At 17.8% G+C, this 22,500-nt stretch overlaps 8 protein-coding genes across 8 annotated transcripts in view; 2 read left to right on the top strand and 6 right to left on the bottom strand.

Annotated features, from left to right (window-relative positions):
- Positions 1-368: 368 nt before the first annotated feature.
- On the bottom strand, positions 369-4,079 carry PF3D7_0916200 (conserved Plasmodium protein, unknown function; the record flags this gene model as incomplete). Its single annotated transcript, XM_001351998.1, has 2 exons — positions 369-3,629; positions 3,906-4,079. The coding sequence occupies 2 exons, from the start codon at positions 4,077-4,079 to the stop codon at positions 369-371; spliced, it is 3,435 nt and encodes a 1,144-aa protein (XP_001352034.1).
- Positions 4,080-4,843: 764 nt separating this feature from the next.
- PF3D7_0916100 (thioredoxin 3) lies at positions 4,844-5,933 on the bottom strand (the record flags this gene model as incomplete). Its single annotated transcript, XM_024473198.1, has 5 exons — positions 4,844-4,912; positions 5,019-5,162; positions 5,270-5,410; positions 5,599-5,654; positions 5,801-5,933. The coding sequence occupies 5 exons, from the start codon at positions 5,931-5,933 to the stop codon at positions 4,844-4,846; spliced, it is 543 nt and encodes a 180-aa protein (XP_024328963.1).
- Positions 5,934-8,275: 2,342 nt separating this feature from the next.
- Positions 8,276-12,746, top strand: PF3D7_0916000 (major facilitator superfamily domain-containing protein, putative; the record flags this gene model as incomplete). The annotated part of the gene is made up of 4 exons (XM_001351996.1): positions 8,276-12,125; positions 12,244-12,403; positions 12,507-12,576; positions 12,687-12,746. The coding sequence occupies 4 exons, from the start codon at positions 8,276-8,278 to the stop codon at positions 12,744-12,746; spliced, it is 4,140 nt and encodes a 1,379-aa protein (XP_001352032.1).
- Positions 12,747-13,522: 776 nt separating this feature from the next.
- On the bottom strand, positions 13,523-14,023 carry PF3D7_0915900 (conserved Plasmodium protein, unknown function; the record flags this gene model as incomplete). Its single annotated transcript, XM_001351995.1, has 1 exon — positions 13,523-14,023. One exon carries the CDS (start codon positions 14,021-14,023, stop codon positions 13,523-13,525), a length of 501 nt encoding a protein of 166 aa, XP_001352031.1.
- Positions 14,024-15,429: 1,406 nt separating this feature from the next.
- PF3D7_0915800 (glycolipid transfer protein, putative) lies at positions 15,430-16,083 on the bottom strand (the record flags this gene model as incomplete). Its single annotated transcript, XM_001351994.1, has 1 exon — positions 15,430-16,083. The coding sequence occupies one exon, from the start codon at positions 16,081-16,083 to the stop codon at positions 15,430-15,432; it is 654 nt and encodes a 217-aa protein (XP_001352030.1).
- A 1,591-nt stretch (positions 16,084-17,674) lies between these two features.
- On the top strand, positions 17,675-18,520 carry PF3D7_0915700 (cytochrome c oxidase subunit ApiCOX30, putative; the record flags this gene model as incomplete). The annotated part of the gene is made up of 2 exons (XM_001351993.1): positions 17,675-17,774; positions 18,051-18,520. The coding sequence occupies 2 exons, from the start codon at positions 17,675-17,677 to the stop codon at positions 18,518-18,520; spliced, it is 570 nt and encodes a 189-aa protein (XP_001352029.1).
- Positions 18,521-19,108: 588 nt separating this feature from the next.
- PF3D7_0915600 (conserved Plasmodium protein, unknown function) lies at positions 19,109-19,825 on the bottom strand (the record flags this gene model as incomplete). Its single annotated transcript, XM_001351992.1, has 1 exon — positions 19,109-19,825. One exon carries the CDS (start codon positions 19,823-19,825, stop codon positions 19,109-19,111), a length of 717 nt encoding a protein of 238 aa, XP_001352028.1.
- Positions 19,826-20,588: 763 nt separating this feature from the next.
- PF3D7_0915500 (conserved Plasmodium protein, unknown function) overlaps positions 20,589-22,500 on the bottom strand; it is a gene marked incomplete at both ends in the record, with an annotated part of 1,995 nt that continues 83 nt past the window's right edge. The window contains one exon of the mRNA XM_001351991.1: positions 20,589-22,500. This exon is cut by the window's right edge and continues 83 nt beyond it. Coding sequence (XP_001352027.1) covers positions 20,589-22,500 — 1,912 coding nt within the window.

The following is a 22,500-nucleotide window of genomic DNA, read 5'->3' as shown; positions in this document are numbered from 1 at the left end:
TTTTTTTTTTTTTTTCAATATAAAACATTATACTCTAGATATATTTTTAATTAGAAAAAAAAAATTTAATACTTATTTAAATAAATATTATTTAAGATGTATATATGACATTTATGTGTTGTCAATAATTTATATATTGAAAAAAAAAAAAAAAAAATAAATAAATAAATAAATAAATAATAAAATGAATTACGTTTTTAATTTATAAAAAAAAAAACATATATGATTTTGCACATTTAAAAAAAAAAAAAATATATATATATATATATATATATAAACAAACATTTTAACATACAAGGTTTGTATTCCCGAGTGTATGATAATTTTTTTTTTTTTTTTTTTTTTTTTTTTTTTTTTTTTTTGTCCATTTATATTTTTGAAAAATCTATACATAAATATTTTACAACATTATTATGAGACATATATGGGAAATGATCCTTTTGATAAGACATGAATGTTTTGTATGGTGTATTAATTTTTATGTGATATACATTTTTCTGTTTATATGATACAATGTCATCTATATATAATTTAAAGTTCTCTAGATTAACAAATGGTAACCTGTAATTTTGTAGTATATTTTCGACATCTATAGCATTATTTCCTGCTTGTTCTTTTATTTCTGATAAAATAACAGGTTGTTTGAAATAAAAGGAGATAAAACTTTTTTTCTTCCATTTCTTTAATATATAATTTGTATATTCATTAAAATAATGATTTTTCATTTTATCATTAGTATAAATATAAATAGGTTTTTGAACACTTTTCATATGTGTAACACATTTTATGTATATGTTACTATAATAAAATGTATTATTCTTCATATTATTATTATTTTTATTTTTTTTACTTTTTTCCTTTTCAGGGTTATTTTTCTGTTCTGTCGATTCACTTATAATATCCTTTAACGATTTCTTATTTTTAATTAATAAATTATCATTATTATCTAATGTATTTACTTTATTCTTTAATACATCATTATTGTTACAAATAATTTCTTGTTGACTTATCCTTTCTTTATTTTCTTCATGAGAATTAACCAATATATGTTGTCCACTATCCATATCATACATATATGTATCCATAAAAATATTATTATTATATTTAATAATTTCTTTATCTAAAAATTTCATATTATTTTTATATTGTTCAAATAATTTTACATTAGCATTATTTTTTTTAATTTTATCATTATAATATTGTTCATTCATAGATATATATTTATTTTCTCGATTCATATTTTCTTCACTTACTAAAACCATAATATCACTATTCTTATCATAAATCACATTATTATGTACATATAATACTTCCCTGTTATTGTAAATTAGATTATTATCCATAATATTATAATTATCTATAATAATATTATGATTCAATGTTTGATATTTATGAAAATGTTTAGATAATTCATCTATATAATAATATATATTAAAATAATTATTACTTTTTGCTAAACTTCCTAATATATAATAATAATCATCATACATATTATAATTACATATATATAAACATTTTTCTTTTTCCCATTTCTTTATTATATCTACATCAGTACTATCTAATCTATTAAATATTCTTTTTATATATGATAAAGCATCATGAGAATTGTCATATGATTCGTTTTTTTCTGAATGACTTGTATCATTTTTATTATTAGACATACCACCATTTGCATAATTTGAAATATCCTTTTCTCTTCTTGTGAAATGCTTAGGTTCTGAAAAAAATGGACTTGTCTTTTTTATTTTTATAGTTTTATTTGGTATAAATATATGTGAATTCTTTTTTCCTTTTAAATGTGTGTCTTTCAAAATATCTTCTTCTTTTTCATTTTTATCACTTGATTCGAACTCATTAGCTTTCTCTTCTTTTGAATGTAGATATTTTAATGAATTTTTATAATGATAAATTTTTGGAAGTATAATTAAAGGTTTCTCATTATTTTTCTTTTTTATTATTTCTTTTAATATTTCAATTTGTAAAAAGCTAAATCGTCCATTTTCTACATTCTGTTTATTATATCCTATATTCGCCCCATCTAATAAACATGTATAATTACCTTTATCGAACAATTTATTCATTTCGTTAATATTGGATGTATGGTTTCTTTCGCCCCCATTTATTTGATCGTGATTAGACATTATACCTGAATTTTTTTTTTCATTCATTTCATTCGTTATATTATTATCATCTTGTTCATTCTGTTCAAATTTTACATTATGTCCACCTTGTACATCTTTTTGATTAGTTCCTCCGCTTTTCTCGGTTTCTTCCTTTTTTTCTATATCCCCTTCGGTGTAATCTACTGGACCATTGAGAATAGAAAAAAAGTGTTTAATTTTTAAAATTTCTTTATTATTAAATTGATGAGTTATCATAATTATGTTAATAATTACAATTATTATATGTTTTAAGGACAGAAAATATGTATTAATATTTTCATCACAATTTTTACAATTATAAGTATTTTTTATATTTTCAGTTAATTTAATAAACGGTAACCTCTTTGTTATTTTATTAACATTGTAATATATACTTCTTCTCTCTTCTTCATCTAATGTCTCTTCATATTTTTTTATATTTATATTCATGGATTCATAATTCATTTTGTATAACTCTAAAATATTTCTTAATTGTTCTATTAATATATCTTTTAAAAGAAAAAGTTTTTTATTTTTATTTGTATTCTTTTGTTTATGCATATCGTCGATTTGTTCACCATTACTATCATTGGTCTCGTCTTCATGATGTTTATCATTTGTAAATTTTTTATCTTTTAATTTTTCAATATTCCTTTGATCGGTATCATTTATGGATATATTTTGTTCCTTATAATTTGTGATTAACTTTTCATTAGCTTTATTTTTTCTTATAATATATTGTATATTTTCATATACATAATAAATAAGCTTTAATAAATATATAAGTTTAATTTTTATTTTATTATCATTCATATGCTTGAAGATATCAATAAGTAAATAGTTGTGCAATATATATTTTTGATCTTCTTGTTCCAATGTAATATCATATTTATTTAACATATTTTGGTATTTATCAAAATTATTATAATCTATATTTTTTATTAAATTATTTCTTTCATTATTATTTATATCCATGTGGATATTGTTATGTGGATGATTAATTTCTCTACCGCTTATAAGACTGTCTTTTGTATATTTATCATTCAAATTGTAATCCATTCTTTGACTTGCATAATTTTTTTCAAATGATAAGTCTAATATATGTACTAATATATATTTATAAAACCTTTCACGTATGGTGATATTCTTCTCTATCATTTTATTTATAGTTAAAATATATTCATATATGTAATTATTCGATATATAATAATTACATATGGCAAGATATGAATTTTCTTGCATTTCAATATTATGATTCTTCATCTTCTCTATAACCTTTATCATATTATTAATATCATTAAATCGTCCACATAAATTTAACACATTTCCACAAATCATACTCATCTTTTTTGATAATTTTTTGTCATCAGGTGCTGCTAAGAAAAGTTCATCCAAATTAGCTAAAGCTTTCGAAACATTTTGTTCCTTTATGCTGTTTCCGATTTCTAAAAGAGTCTTTCCATTATCTCGAATTCTGTACTTCGGTCCCTACACATAAAATTTTAAAATAAGAGAATGTAAATATTTATTTGTTTAACTAGCCAAAATTGTGATAACTAGCCAACATTTAGGGAATATAAATAAAAAGAATAAAAAAAAAAAAAAAAAAAAAAATCACATTTGGCTAGCTAAAAGTATATATAAATATGAACATGATAGAAAAATATATGTACTATTATAAATACATATATACATATATATATATATATATATATATGTGTGTATGTATCCGTTTATGTTTCCTTTTTTATGTTTCTTTCTTACGTTATCATTTTTTCCTATTGAATTTAAAACAAAGGATCTTTTATTAATACAGAAAGAATAAACCAAAGGAAATGACCATTGGTCATAGAAGATAAGTATTAATATTAAAAATATATATACTGCTTTCTTTAATCCATTTTTATCCTTTTTTGTTAAAAGCATTTTATTACCCATACGTCATTCTTTTTACAATTATTCAAAAAAAAAAAAAAAGAAATATCAGAAAAAATACGAAATAATAAACACAATTATACTACAGATATTCCCCATAAATTATAAGGGGAAAACACAATATAAAATTACTAAAATTTTATAATATATATATTAACATTTGTAGAAAAAATTATCTATTTTATTTACATTTCATAATTCAAGAAAAAAAAAAAAAAAAAAATTGTTATTTGATGTGATATTTTTTTAAATTTATAAATAAACAAAAAATAATCCAAGAAAAAGCAAAAAAAAAAAAAAAAATAAAATAAAATAAAATAAAATAATTATATATATATATTTATACATATAATCTATTACATATTCTTATATTACACCTTTGAATGAAATGTATATAATAAATGAAACTATGAAAATATTAAAAAAAAAAAAAAAAAAAAAAAAAAAAATTTTAAAAATGTTGCTATTTAATATAAGGAATATTATATAATAAGGAATACATATTTATTTAATATATGTAAAAGTTTTCATAAAGGTGACACAAAAGGAAAGAAAGAGAACTAATATAATATAATGGATATTATATATATAATAAGTCATTTGAAATGAACATGAACATATATATAAAAATAATTAAGTATTATATACAATTTGTTTATTATAAATAGATGAATAAATTCACAACAAAAAAATAAAATAATAAAATAATAAATAAATAAATTAATAATTTTATATATTAATATTATATATATATATATATTGAATATTCATTTTGCTTTTTCTAAACAGTACTTCTGAAATGCCTTTTCTATATCATTTTGATTAGCTCCTTCAACCTATATTTAAAAAAAAAAAAAAAAAAAAAAAATTATTAAATATATATATGTATATATGTTATTTTCTTGTTCTATATAATGAGAAATATTTATAGGAAATAATTACTGTATGAACTAAGACCCATTCATTATTCAAATTAAAATAAAATTCAAATGTTGGCAATGCTTTAATGTTATGTTGATCATTTAATTTTGGGTGTATATCAACATCAATATCAACCAATGTTACATAATAATAATTCAGTTGATTCTGAAAAGAATAAAGTAATTATCATATATAAATGGAAATTATAAAAATGTAAAATATAAATATATATATATATAATTTAATTTATTCACTATTATATTCATTATTACCTTAAAATACTCTTTGATTTTATTACATGGCTTACACCAAACGGCACCAAATTTGATGACTATGGAAGAATTTTGGGTTGATGAAAATACCTGGTTTAAACTTCCAGTGTTTTTTAATTCGATATAAATACTTTGTTCAAGCTATATAAAAAAAAATATATATATATATATATATATTTATTTATACATATATATTAATATGTATCATGTTTATCATTTCATAACACTTCATTTTTTTGATAATATATGTACTGATCAATTTTACGTTTGCTCTTTAAAAAATAATATTTTTCACTCCTTTAATATTTATTTTTATTTAAAAGAAGTACCTGCTTATTTTTCCTTTTTGCTTCTAAGATATTTCCAATATGTTTGTCTATTTCTTCTATAAATAAGCATATAAAAAAAAGAAAAGAAAAAAAAAAAAAAAAAACTTGTAAGAAAGTTAAACGATATATCAAATATTATAATATACATATATATATATATATTATACATATGATATTTTTAAAAAATGGATAAAATTTTTACCTTTATTTGGATTTTTGAAGAAGGAAGGAAATATTTTTTTTATATGAGATGAAAAGTAATTTATAATTAATAAAATTATAACTCCTATATGGAAAAGTGAAAAACATACTGATCCGATGCAAATAAGAGCCATATTATTATTTATTTATTTACTTTATTTTATTTATTATTATTTTTTTTTATTATTTTTTTTATTTTAATGATCAACATTATATTTTAATTTCAAAATGAAATAAAAAATATATATATATATATATATATATATATATATATATAATATAAAGAGTAAAAATTAATATTTGAAAAAATATAGTATTTATATTCTTTATTACGTAAAATATATTTAAATTTATATCAAAGGATATATACATATATTATATATATATATAATACATTTTACATATTTAAAAATATTATTGCATATATACAAAATATATTCTTATGAAAGAAATACTGTAAAAAGATGGTTTTGGGAAAATGATAACAGAATCCAATTTATTTTTCTTAAATAAGAATAATTTTTTTTTTCCTTTTAAAAAAAATTGAAATATGGTTTATATATAAGGTGATTTGTATTTTTTATTATAACAAGGTTAAAATAAAATTATTATATAATATTTATTTTATGTGTTTACAAAAGAAATATAAATAAATATTTAATATTAAATGATTATTATGTTAAATATATTCTTGATATTTATAATAAAAAGAGAAATATAATATTAATTTTTTTATACCAATAGGAAATATAATGGTATAAGACCTTATTCAAATTTTTCTTATAATTTTCATTTTAATAATTTTTATGATATATTTTTTTGTTTTTATAAATGGACACACTTATATGCCTACATATGTTATATAACATTATTATATAATATTCTGTTATTTTTTAATATTAAGCACAACACAAAAGAAAACATATACATATATATATATATATATATATTTTTCCTATAAATAAAAAAGTAAATATGTTTGATTTAATATATTTCTACATATATACATATTTATTCATTTATTCGTCCATATATTTATTATTCTTTAAAATGGTTTCCTATATTTTAAAATATTATAACATAAAATATTTCTTTTTACATAACATAAATGTAGAAACATGTTTAGATATTTAAAAAATAAATAAATAAATAAAATATATATATATAATATTTTTTTTTTTCATCGTGAAAATAGAAGAAAAAAATAATAAATAACTATCATCTTAATATCGTGCACATTTATAGAACGAAAACTTAAAAAAAAAAAAAAAAGAATATATATATAAAATAAAAATGTATATTCATATGTATTTATTATGATAATTGAATTAATGACAAATAAAATAAAAATAAATAAAAAATGAATATATAAATAATATTATATGTAAAAAATTTATACCACATTTTTTTTTTTTTTTTTTTTTTTTTTTATATATATATATTGCCGTGCAACCATACGCGTGTGTGTACCATAAAAAAAAAAAATAATAATAATATATAACAATATAATAGAATAAAAATAAATATAAATAAATATATATATTATATATATATATATAATAAATAATTATAATTTACAAATTAAAAAAAAAAATTTCACGATTAATATTAAAATACATACACATTGTAAGTTGTTATTTAAATAAAAAAAAAAAAAAAAAAAAAATTAATAATAATAAAATAAAAGACCAACATAATATATATATATATATATATATATATATATATATATATATATATACATGTTATGTATGAATAAATACCCTTGTTTTTTTTTGTTTTTTTTTTTTTTTATAAGGATATTTTCTTTAGATGTATATTTAATATAAATAAAATAAAAAAAAATGAATGAATAAATTAAAATGAACAAAAAAATTAATAACATATTTTTAAAGAGATATACTGTCAATTCTACACACCATAGGGGGAGCATATATAAATTATGTATTTTCATAAATGTTCATATGGATACATGATAATATAGATAAATGTATTACAAAAAAGAAAAAAAAATAATAGGAATAATAGAACAAGAGAATAATACATACATATATATATATATATATATATATATATATATGTATATATTATCTTTTGTTATTATTATTAATAAATTTTTTTTTTTTTTTTTTTTTTTTTTCATAATACAAATTAATATATATATATATATATTTTTTTTTTTTACCTTTTAGACATTAAGATATATATAATTTATTGCAAAAAATAGTTAATCCTACAATTATGCAGATTAATTTTTTTTAATTTATAAACAAATAAATGGTGTATTACATATAATACCTATATAAATATATCTATGATTTATTTTTTATAATTTCAAAGATAATAAATTTATTTTTCAGCTTTTGAATATTATTAAGAGCATATACATTCAAGATATCATATTTTGTTTTAGATGAGCACTTTTTTTTTTTTTTTTTTTTTTTTTTTTTGCTTTTTTCATTAAATCATTGATTAAATGGCAGAGATAAAAAATTTAATAAAAAAAAAAGAGAACATTTATAACAAATCGGATAAAATAAATAACAACAAAGAGAGTAATAATATTTACATTAATAAAAATATTAATATCTATAATAACAAGAATATCCATATTTATAATAATGAACACAATAATTATAAAGAACCTAAAGAGATATTTCAAAATGTAAAATATATTCATAGTGCTGATGGAACTCCAAGGGAAGTATACCCAAAAAATTATATATCTATAATAAACTCCGAACATAAAAATAAAATGAAAAATGAAAAAAACAAAAAAGCGGGATCTCAGGAAATACAAACTGGTATAGAATATATGAATAATAAAAATGATAACAATATGAATGATAACAATATAAATGGTGACAAAATAAATGGTGACAATATAAATGCTGACAATATAAATGGTGACAATATATATGATAATAATATACACAGACAAAAAAGTAGTAATAATAGTAATAAATCTTCTCATTCTTTATATCATTCTAACGAGAATATGAAAAACAAAAATACACAGATTCATGTAAACAATTGTACAACAAATAATAGTTATGAATATAATAATACAAATAATATAATAAAAGAATGTAAAAAAGATAAATGTTACTTATTATACAATGAAAATAAGGATAGTTCATATTATTATATGAATGGACAAAATAATATAAACAATTATAATTATAATAATATTATTATTAAAGGTGGTAATATTCATAACAATATTTATTATAATACCAAACCTGTAGATAAATACGAACATTATTCAAAATGTCTTCAACCTGTTATAATAAACAACAACAATAATAATAATAATCATAATAATAATAATAATAATAATAATAATAATAATAATAATATAGATTGTAATTGCATAAATATAAAAAGTAAATTTAACTACAAAAATCAACTTAAAATAAATAATATATCTGTATATGATCAGAAAAAAAAAAAAACAAATAATAATATTATATGTTCGTCCGATTTTGTAAAATCTAATAATATATATACTCCTATACAAGTAAATGAAAAAAAATATATAGCATCAAAAAAGTATATGTCACCAAGTATAAAAAATAACAATGTTTATTTAAAAGAAAAAAATAAATCATATATTATTAATAATAATAAGACACCCATGGAATATAGCACAAATTGTGTAATAAAAAAGGCTAACAATATAAAATATGACCATATAAATAATGATTTTAATAATATATATAATAACTATAACCATATAAATAGTAATTGTAATAATATAAATGAAAATACAACACTGTGTACTAATAATAAATATATAGAACATTTTTATAACTCATCAAATAATGCCAAAATTGAATTAAAAAGGGAAACACGTCATAATGATAAAAATGTACAAAATTGTGATAAGCTTTATAGCGATTATGATAATGATAAGGTTTATGAAGACATTCAAAATAATCTAAAGAACCAGAAAAAAAATATAAATATATATAAAGAAAATATGTTGAATAAGAAAAGGGAAGGAAATAATAATTCACTTGAAAATTTTAATAATAATAATAATAGTAAGTATAAAAAAGAAGAAGACAATTATACGAATGTAAAAAATAATATAGATGAAAAAGTATATACATATGAACCAAATAATTATGATAAAAATTATATTTTACCCAAAAAAAACGAATCAACAAATTTTTATTATAATCATGATAATATAAATAATATTAAAAAAAAAAAAAATTTGGAAAAATCATCATATATGAATAAAAATAATTTAAATATTATCCAACCATTTGATGAAAAAATGAATCAAGTGTTACCTTCTGAATTAATAAATTCATATGAAGATATGAAGAGTGACTATTATGAATCTATACCAAGCCATAATGTATCACTTAGTAAAATACCAGAAATAAATATGTTTCAGAATAGTAATACAATATGTGATCATATAGAATCAAAGGAAAGTGGAAAATATGATTCCTATAATGATGAAACTAATAATATGTATAATGTAGAAATTATGGATAATTCATATAATTTTAAACATAAAAATAATATATATAATAATAAGAAGAAAGAAGAGGATATAAAGAATAAAAATATAAAACTGTCTGATTTTTATATGGATCATGTAAATGATAAGAAAGATGAAAACAAATGTAATTCTTATCAAAAGAGAGCAAGTATAAGTTATAGTGGTCTGTTAACTTCAATGGTATCATCAATTTTAACACAACAAAATGAAAGAAAAATAAAAGAAAGTAATAATTGTTTAAATTATTCTTGGGGTATTGATAAATATGATTATACATTATTACAAACCATCGAAGATAATACAGAAATGAATGATGGTAATGTTATATTAACGAAAAAATTAATTGAAACATTTAATAAGAAAAAATCTAGTGAACATATTTTAACATTAACATTATCTTTAATGATATGTATTTCTATTTTATGTAATTATGATCATGGAGCTATACCAGTAACATTAGAAGAAATACAAAAAGATTTTCCTTTAAGTTATATAGAACAATCATTATTAGGTAGTTTAGTATATTTTGGATTAATTATAGGTACTATTATGGCTAGTATATTATTTGAACTGTTGTCAGCCAAATTATTAGTTACTATTAGTATCATATTATTATCTATATCATTATATATATTCAGTCATGCAAATTGTATTACCTTTATGTATATTTCGAGATTTGTAAATGGACTTTGTCAAGCTATTCCTGTGGTTTACTTACCTGTATGGGTTGATGAATTTTCACCTGATGAAAAAGCTACACAATGGATGTCATATATTCAATTAGCTTCCATAGGAGGAACGGTCTTTGGTTATTTTCTAGGTGGAATTTTATCCAATAATTCTTATAGTTATCATAAAAATGATTCGATATTTTCTAATGTCAATGTTATTACTACTTGGAGATCTCCTTTTTTGATTCAAGCATTCTTGTTATTACCAATTTTTTTAATTATGATATTCATACCGTCTGATAAAATTAATATAACCTCGAACAACAGTGACTGCTCCGATAACATAAGTACTGAAGAAATTGATGACATAACACAATGTCAAAATAAAAAACATAAGGACAATAATAATCTTAAAAATAAATACTCTAATCATAATTATATTAATAATATATATAATTCAAATACATATGATAATATAATATATAAACAAAACAATTCATTTAATAATTATAATAATGTATATTATAATAATAATAATAATAATGTAAATATTGGTCAGAATAACCAAACAAAAGATATATCATACTCATCCAAAGACACAAATAAATCAATCGCTCAAAAACATAAATATAAGAAAAGTAAATTATTCAGTGATTCAAAAAATAAATTATTACGTCGAAATTTTAATAGATCAGCTACATATATAATGGAAAAAAAAACTAACGTATTAAAAAAGACCCTTAAAGAAGTGAAAAAATTGTTTCATAATAAATTATATATTATAATAACCTTAGGTATGAGTAATCTATATTTCGTAGTAACAGGTATACAATTCTGGATAACTGAATATATGTCTGTTGTTTTATTAACGGAGAAAATGAAAATCGTTACAGTATCAACTTTATGTTTTTTAACTTCACCTACATCTGGAGTTTGGTTTGGTGGATTTGTTTGTGATTTATTCGGTGGTTATAAAAATACAAATTATTCAAAAACTATAAAGGTAGCAACAGCATTTGCTATATCCGCATGTATATTTGGTATTCTTTCTGCTCATTTGAAGAATTTTATTTTTTTTTCGATATCCTTATGGTTATGTCTTTTTACAGGCTCTGCTTTGGTACCTGTTTGTGTGGGTATGTAGAATATAATTCTTTTTTTTTATTATGTCATAAAAAATGGAATATAAATAAAATATATATATATATATATATATATATATTTACAATTTACCTATTAATTTTATCTATTTAGGAATGCTCTTATCGTGCGTTAACAACCATCAGAAGAGTTTATCCTCTGCTGTTTCTCAAGTCATATATAATGTTTTCGGTTGGTTCTCAGCTCCTTTGTTGTCTGGGATTATTATGGACATAATGCACAAATATACCAATGACAATAGATTGGCTTTAAAGTAATAAGATTATAAACGTTTTAACCTTTTAAATTGTTATTAATTGTAAATAAATAAATATATATATATATTTATTTATATTTATATTTTTTTTTTTTTTCAGAGCTGGATTCACCATGATTTTGTATTCTAGTTCTATAGGTTTTCTTTTGTTGTTCTACGCCAATTTTTTGGTATGAAAAAAATTAAATAAAGTATTCACATAAACATAAATGCACACCCATCCAATGTAATAATTTTTTTTTTTTTTTTTTTTTTTTTTTTTTTTTTTTTTTATCTTCAGGACCTTTCTGAGAAGAAAGAGAATGACGATCTTATAGAATTAGAAGAGCCACTCACTTAGATAGAGGGGTAGGAGACAAAATTATATATATTATATATAGATCATTTTAAGAAGATAATAAAATTAATATATATATATATATATATATATATTTATTTAACTTTGTTTTTATTTGATAATTTGTGTATTCACTATATATATATATATTTTTTTTTTTATTTTTAAATATTTTGTTTATATATATTTTGTATAGAAATGAATAAAAAATATATTTGTATATATAAAAGTATTTCAATTAATTTGTTTTATTTATAACTATTTGTCTTTTTAAATATTTATGTTTAACAATAAGGAATATTATACTGAACATATCATTTGTATGTATATATTTATATATATATATATATATATATATATTTATATATTGTGATTATTTATTATATGCCTATTAATATATATATTTCACCCATGTTGTTACTATTCATTTAATATGACTCTTTTTCTTTTTTATATATTAATATATTTTATTTTTTTAATATGTCATATTAATATTGAAAAAAGGAAAAAAAATATTGATACATCCAATACACACTACATATAATGATGTATATAATTTTTTTTTTTTTTTTATTTTTTTTTTAAAGATAATTAAAAAAAATGTTAATATAATTGATTAAAAACAATTTTCGATTTGTAGACTTTAAAAAAAAATTATTTTTCTCAAAAAAAATAAAAAAATAAACTATATGAATTTAAATATATATATATATATATATATATATATATATATAATTTTAATACATTTAAAAAAAAAAAAAAAGAAAAATCAAAAGGGTTTATTTTAAGTTTATCATAGATAAACAAACTAATAATTCACCCATAGATGTTTCTTCTCCATCTTTTCTTGTGTTATTAGTTGTATCAGGGTTTGATGTATTATTATTATTTTCTATATAATTTATATTTTGATCTATATGATTATTTACATTTAAATTGATTTGTGTATTATCATTAATTAAATTATCTTTATTGAAGTCATTTTTTTTATCAAAACATTTTATATCTTTATAATTTTGATAAGGTTCATACATATTTCTTCTATCTTTTTTATGTATGATTTCTCCTTTTGCCGTTATTTTTTTTCTTAGATTTTTTCTTCTTGGTTCATAGTTATATATTTCTTTTTCTTCTTCTTCGTTAATTAATGTTATTAAAGCTGACAGAGCTGCATTTTTATCTATATCATTTTTTTTGGGGATTTTAGATAAAAATAAAGGATGAAGTTCCCAATCATCTTCGTCATCTTTTTTTTTCTTTTCATTCTTATTAAGTTCCATATTATTTGAACTTTTTATGTTCTTATATTTTTGTATTTATTATATATGATATTGTTATTATATTATATTATAATCTTACAATTTATACGTTTATTGTTATATGTTATTTTGTTATTTTGTTTGTTTGTTTTTTTTTATTATTATTTTATATCGTTATAATCTTTTTTTTTTTTTTTATATTATTTCTTCTATTCATTTTATTATTATATTATTATATTAATTGCTTTTTTCAAATTATATTATATATTACATATATATATAAAATATATATATATATATATATACATTGTGGTATTTTTATTAATCCTTTTACTTAAAAAAAATATAAATTTTAATTTGCTTAATTATTTTACATTTTTTGGTATTTATTAAAAATATATATATATATAATATATATATATGTATATATATTTACTTATTTTATAACAATTATATTTAATATAAAGATAATGAAAGGAACATATATTTTTTTTTTTTCCAATATTTCATTTATTTTTGTAATTTTCTTTTTTTTGATTTTTATTATAATAAGTAAAGCAAACATGTGATTTATTGTTATTCACTAGAATTTTTTTTTTTTTTTTTTTTATTGCCTATAATAGATTAAGAATGTACCTTTCTTTTTTCCTTACGCGCATTTATATTATATATATATATATATATATATATATATATATATTGTGGAAAGGTTTTATAAAATACATAAATAATATATTATAATATATTATAATATATATATATATGTTTATTTTATATTTATTAACTATAAAAGCTTTCCATTTTACACATAAAGAGAAAACTTTTACCATAATTTTTACAAAACATTAGGAATATTTATATATATATATATATATATATATGTATAAATATGTGACAAAATTATTTTAATTTTTGATAATTTACATGGGTGTATATATTAAATTAGAATACGATCATAAACCTGTATTATATTTTTTTTTTCGCCTCAAATTGGACATCATGTAAATATATACATATATGTGCTTTTTTTTTTTTTTTTTTTTTTTTTATAATTTAATAATTTGTTATATCGTCTACTATTTTATGTATACATAATAACACGAAAGCTATTTAGTTCTTATCCTTTAAATTTTCTATTTTTATTTAAAAATATGTAAAGGGTATTTTTATGAAATTTATGATTTATATATAATATTTTTAATTATTAAAAGTTATTATAATTATATATATATGTAACATAAAGTTTGGAATATAATAAAGGTTCATAAAATGTTTTAATATATCAACTTTTTTTTTTTTTTTTTTTTTTCCATTATTTTAATTTTTTTTTTTTTTTTTTTCCATTATTTTAATTTTTTTTTTTTTTTTTTTTTCCATTATTTTAATTTTTTTTTTTTTTTTCCATTACTTTAATTTTTTTTTTTTTTTTAAATTTTTTCCTCAAAATCACAATTGAACTTTTCTATAGTAACCGAAATATCTCTTACCAAAGGTTTTGTAATAGAAAGACATTTTTGAAGTACAGTGGAAGCTTGTTGATGAGTTTGAAATCCTAATTTTTTGGTTAAAATATCTTTAGTCGGGGATAGCTTTAAACATAGTTTTACTATTTTTGAAGTAATAAATCCATGATATTTTTTTAATACTTCATTATATGCTTCTTGTGCACATATGGATAATTTGGTTTCACTACATGTTATATAACATTTTTCCAAAAATGTTATAATAAATTCTAATGTTCTTTTCATCCATAGGAAACTTATAATTCCATTATCTAAATCCCTTTTTAATTTTTCCATATTCTCATACTTATTTATATTATATGAATATAACATGGAAACATATTTTGTTTCTTCAGGAAATTTTTCAATAGCTCGTTGAACTTGAGAAGAAGAATTTTTTAGATCCTTTTTTAAGGTATCACCGACAAACCCATTCCCAAATATTTTATTAAAAATTGGATATATGATATTACATAATTCACATATTTTTAATACAACGATTTCGTCATTTTCTCTACATTCTAATGATTTCTTTTCTATATTGGCAATAAATATTTCACCTTCGCTAAAACTACTCATTTTATTATACATATATACATAAATATAAATAGACTATCATATAATAATAAATTATATATATAGCTTATCTATACACATATTTCAATTATATGATATACATATGTTATATATATATATATATATATATGTATTATATTATATTATAAACGAAGAAGCATAAAAAAATAAATAAATAAATTATCCATATAAACCATACAAAACAAACGAAAAATAAACTTTAGTTTAATTATAACTTATTATATAAATAAATAAACACTATAGAAATTTCCATAATATCCATTACAACATATGTTTAATTATTTTATGAACAACAATCATAAAGAAATTGTATTCAATCAAAAAAAAAAAAAAAACCAGACAAAAAAAAAAAAAAAAAAAAATTCGGATAATAGGAAAACAAATTGAAATGTTTCAATTAGAAAAATTAAATAAAATATTAATTATAAATTATACACTAAAAATATTATATATATATATATATATATATATATATATATATATATATGTTAATTTATTTAATTAACTGTCTGTTTTATTTATGTTTAATTTATTGTATATTATAAACCAAATACTTCGAATTTTTAATAAACATCATAAAATAAAGTAAGAATGCATCTAACAATCCTATTCATATATAATTAATTAAAAAAAGTATATACACTTTTTTTTTTTTTTTTTTAAATATGCATCATTATAATAACACTTTACAAAAAAAAAAAAAAAAAAAAAATGGAAATATCCTAAAAGTGGAATGAAAAATAAAATTAATAAAATAATTAACAAAATAAATAAAATGAAGCAAAATAATACTGTTAACATTTTGCACAAAAAAAAAAATAATAAAATAATAATTTAAATATAATATGAATATATATAATGTATAATATAAAAATATAAAAGACTCTGAATAGATCCATACAAATACTTAATACATACTTAAATTAAATAGTACTGATGATAATGTATGCAACTTTATTTTTTAAAATATTTCAAATATAATTATCCTTTATACTTTATATATATATATATTTATTTATTTATTTATTTATTCACGAAATAATTTTTTTTTAGTGACATATATTTTATATATATATTCTTTTTTTCAAATTTTATAGAATTAATAATTAATACTTTTTACCAATTTAAATGTGTAAAGGAATTTTTCATATATAAATTTAATAAATATCCATTTTAATATTGAATTAAACATAAATTATATATATATATATATATATATATTCACCCTCTTATTTATGAAAGAAAAAAAAAAGGATATATGTTTTATAAAGTAATAATGTCCTAATACATAAAAATGAAATATTTTCTTTATTTCTTTCTTTTCTTTTTTTTTTTTTAATTTTTTTTTTAAGACGTGAAGGATACTTTACATATTGCCTTTTTAAATGAATAGAAAATTATTCACATATTCAGAATAAAAATAGATAGTTATATAGAATATTTGAATATTTAACTCATATAAGAAATATATGTATACCTATTTATATCTCTTGTTAGTTATTAATATTTATTACTTTAATCTTTTTTTTTATGTTTTTATTTTTTTTTATTACCATTTTATTTGATATACAAAATGATATTTAAAAGTGTTAGGAATCTATCTAATAAAGTGTGCGATGTTTTAGTATCCTTTGGTGTGCGTCAAAATAAAACTACATTTATATCACATCCAGGTATATACAATAAGAAGAAGAAAAAATATGTATATATAAATATATAATTTTATAATAATAAATACTTATTATTGAAATATTTATTTTTTATATGTAATTTAAAAAAAAAACAAAAAAAAAAAGAAAAAAGCATATTAAAAAAGTATGAACGTGTACAGGTGAATAGCTTTTTTTTTTTTTTTTTTTTTTTTTTTTTTTTTTTGTTCTTACAACTTTGCACATAACTTTCCTTTTATTATTTTATATATTATATATAAATTATTATTTTCCTTGTAGGTGTTATGGTAGTATCTCAATTATTAGAAATGAGATTAATAACTCGACCAAGAGCAACATTAACTCAAGAAAATGTTAATGCTATGGTTGAATTTGATTATGAGCTTGCCAAAAAGGCACAAATAGCTGTTGATAATAATTTACCAGTGAATTTTTTTGATTTGGAATATATAGATAGGCCAGAATATTTGAAATTGTTGCTTGAAGAAAAAGAAATTTTAGAAAAGGCAAGAGACGAAGTTTTGAAAATGCAAAAAGGAAATTATAAAATACCAGATATACTAAAAAATTACAAAAGAGTGGAAATACCAAGAGAATGGAGAAAAGAATTAGAAATCGATGATAAAATATTAAAAGAACAACCAGGATTAAAGGAAAATATTGAATTACAAAATATTATGAATAACTATATTAGAAATAAATTTCATAAAAACAAAGATCAAAATTCAAAAAAGGAGATAAAAAATTAATAGGTAAATAAAATTATAGTAGTCTTTTTCTTTTTTTTTTTTAATATTTTCGTTGAATAATATTAATATATATATATAAATACATATTGTAATTATACTATTAAATGTATGAAAACATTTGAATTAAATACATATAACAACATACACAAATGTATATATATATATATATATATATATATGTATTTATTCGTTTATTTAAAAGTAAAAAAAAGAATTTATTTCGTTTCTTTTTTTTTTTTTTTTTTTGTTTATGTAATATCTAAAAAAAAAGAAAATAATATATAGTCATATATATATTTATCCTTTATAAACACATTTGACATTAATATTAAAAAGTTTGTAAAAAAAATTAAATAAGTTAATTTAAAAAAGAAAAATTCAAATGTGATATATATTAATTATAACATAAAAAAATAATGAACCAAGTTCATGACAAATCATAAAAAAAAGAAAAAAAAATGTGTATAAAAGTATATAAGTAAGATAGCTTACATGTGGACACATAATATATAAATATAATATATACTATTTATATATTCGTTTATCATTGCATATTATTATATGTATATGTTCTTATGATCAATAAGGTTATTTCTTTTTCTGTTGTTGAATTATATTTTTTACAAATTGAATGGGGTTATTCATGTAATTATTAGAAGTAATTATTTCATCATATTGGTTAACAATATTAGCTTTATTCGTTTTAGAATTATTTAAATTTTTTGTATCACATTTTTGATTGTTATTTTTTTTATTATTAATATTGTTGTTGTCATCCTTATTTGATTTTTCTATAAGTTTTAAAAGTTTTATATTTTTATCCTGTTTCTTCTTATTATGATCATTTTGTGAAATATTGTGATTGTTGGAAATATGAGGAACTGTATTATATTTTTTTAATGATGGGAATACCGTATTTTTAGCTTCCAGAAAAGCTTTTTTTTTTATTACTTTTTCAATAAGATTATTTTTTTTCAATTTAAAATTTAGTTTTTTAATTTTCTTCCTACTTGTTGCTTTTTTTTTGCTTTCTTCTATATTTTCATTTTGTTTTTTAAATTTTTCTACGTGGTAATTTTGTTTTAAAATGTTTTTATATATTTTCATAAAATTTTCAGAAGAATTTACAACATTATTATTACTTTTATTATTTTCATCGTGTTTCTTCGTTTCTTGTGTTTTTTCTTTTTCTTTAAGTTGATTTTGCGATGTGGTTGTTTTTTCTTTTCTTATTTGAATTTTTTCTTTTTCATCATATGGATCATTAATTCTATATTTCCTTCTTTCTTTTATGTACTTTGTCATTGTTATATGAATAACAAATTTATGATAAAATAATATATATATATAAATATATAAATATATATATATATATATAATATATTATTAAAAAAGGGAATAATAAATAATGATATTAATTCATTTTGTATAACAATATATTATATATAAAATTTTATTATTTAAAAAAAAAATATAGATATATATATTATATATGTATGTATAATTTTTTCTTTAAATAAAAATATATAAAGAAATTATTTTCAAAAAAAAAAAAAAAAACAAAGCTAATATAAAAAAAATATTTAATATAATAATAATTTTGATATATATATTTATTATATATAATAAAATATATGTATGATTTGAATTTAATTATTGATTTACATATGTACATGAAAATAAATAAATATTTATTTATATAAATATTATAATATATTATATATAACGAATCAAACAATATTCTATATTTTTATGAATATTTAATTCAAAACAAAAAAAAATTAAGAATGAAAATAAAATAAAATGAAATGAAATAATTAATTTTTAATGAATTATAAATAGGTAAAATGAAAAAAAATTAACTAATTTTCCTTAAAAAATAAAAAAAAGCAAATTAAATAAATAAATAAATAAATAAATATATATATATATATATATATATATATATATATTATTTTTAGATCCATGAAAGTGGTTCATTTTGATAACAATTTATTTTTATATATTTCATTTTCCTGATCAGAGTTTTATATATTCCTTTTAATCATAAATTAGGAATATATTTTTTTTATAGCCATGAATTAGACAATGAATTTTCTATTTTAATATAATCTTTATTAATTGGATCAAAAAATTGTAAATGATATAATTCTAAGCATAAATTATTATTATTATTATTATTTTTTTTATTATTATATATATTATTATTTATACCATTTTGTAAATGTTCATTTTGATTATTCTCTTGGTATATAAAATAATTATTGCAATTAACTTTTATTTCATTTTTTGTGTTTACATTATTTGGATTATTATCATAACCTGGTATGGTAAAAGTATCAAAAGGTAGATTATGTGTTTGTAAAGACGAGTGTTCTTTTTTTTTATTTATGTGATTATTTATTATAATTGTATTTTCATTGTATATTACATTACAATCATTATTGTCTACGCTATGATGATTATTTTCTACATTGTGATCATGAAAAATACTTGAAATATTGTTATTTGTGCTATTATTTATTTGTTCATTTTTTAAAATTTGATCATTAATAATATCTTTTTTAAATACATTTATCTGAAAAATATTGTCATTTATTATGGGTGTATTTATTTCACTAAAAAAAAATCGAATGAGATCTGGTTTGGGATTATCTAAGAGAATAAAGTCAACTAAATAAATATCCTTAAATGTTTCAAGATAATTATTTATATTTATATCATTTTTAAAATATTGTGATTTTTTATTTTCCAAATAATGTTTATAATTTACAATATTATAAATAATTGAAAATGGAAATGAATATTTATCTATAGTATCATGAAAAAAGAAAAAACTCCCTTCATTGAATAAAATATTTAAAGGATATGTAATTTTATTATTTTTTAACATATCCTTTGAATTGTGTAATATAATTTTATGTGTTAATTCATCTAATAAGTTTTCATTATTATTAATTATTTTATTATCTCTTTGTTTTATTTGTGTATTAGTTTTAAGATTTAATATATTTTCCTTATTATTATTTTTAAAAAATGTATTATAAAAATGGTTAAGACATTTGATGGGTTCACTTTTTTTAAAAAGAGTAGATATGAAATATTCTCTTTTAATCTCTTCTCTTTTTCTGTGATCATTTAAATATTTAAACTTGCGATCGGTTAATTTATTACTTTGATATTTATAATTTTTAATATTATTATGATTATTATTATATATAGTTTTTTTTTTCCCTTTTTCTATATCATTTAACTCATTTAATTTTAATTCTGTTAAATAATTCCAGTAGGTTGATGAATAGGAATTATTATCAAAAAAATTATGAAATGGAAATAAATCACTTATATTCTTTTGAGCATATAGAGAATCTTTATTTAATAAATATGTGTTACTTGTTTGATTATATATTTCTTTATTAATATTATTATAATAATTTCCTTTTTCATATGTGTACTTTTTTTTTTTAACCTCACAATTATTATTATTATTATTAATAATTGAGTTATCCATTTCATTTTTTACAAAAACAAAAGGATTATTTATTAAACATCTATATTTGCGTATAAGTTTATTTTGATTTATCATTTTAACAAACGTTTTATAAATACTAAAGTCCTTACAACATATAACAAGACCACTCATATATATAGGTAGTTTATATGGATAATATATATCATCTTTATTTTGATCAACCTGAAACATAGATTCAACATAATATTTTTCGACTAGTTCATCATGTGTATTTGTATTAAAATTATTATACATAAATAAAGAAGAGTTTGTATAGAAATATGCATTTTTTTCTGCGTTGCTTAAATTTTGCAGGGTACTTTTATAATCAATATATTCTATATTATTATCATTATTATTTATCGTTATTTTATTCTTGTCAAGATTTATATTTTTGTCATATATATCTTTTATATATTCATTACTACTATTAGGACAACTTTTTTCTTTTTTCTTTTTTTTCAACGTC

The sequence above is a fragment of the Plasmodium falciparum genome (genome assembly GCF_000002765.6).
Source record: "Plasmodium falciparum 3D7 genome assembly, chromosome: 9".
NCBI lineage: Eukaryota > Apicomplexa > Aconoidasida > Haemosporida > Plasmodiidae > Plasmodium > Plasmodium falciparum.
This window is presented reverse-complemented; position numbering and strand designations above follow the sequence as displayed.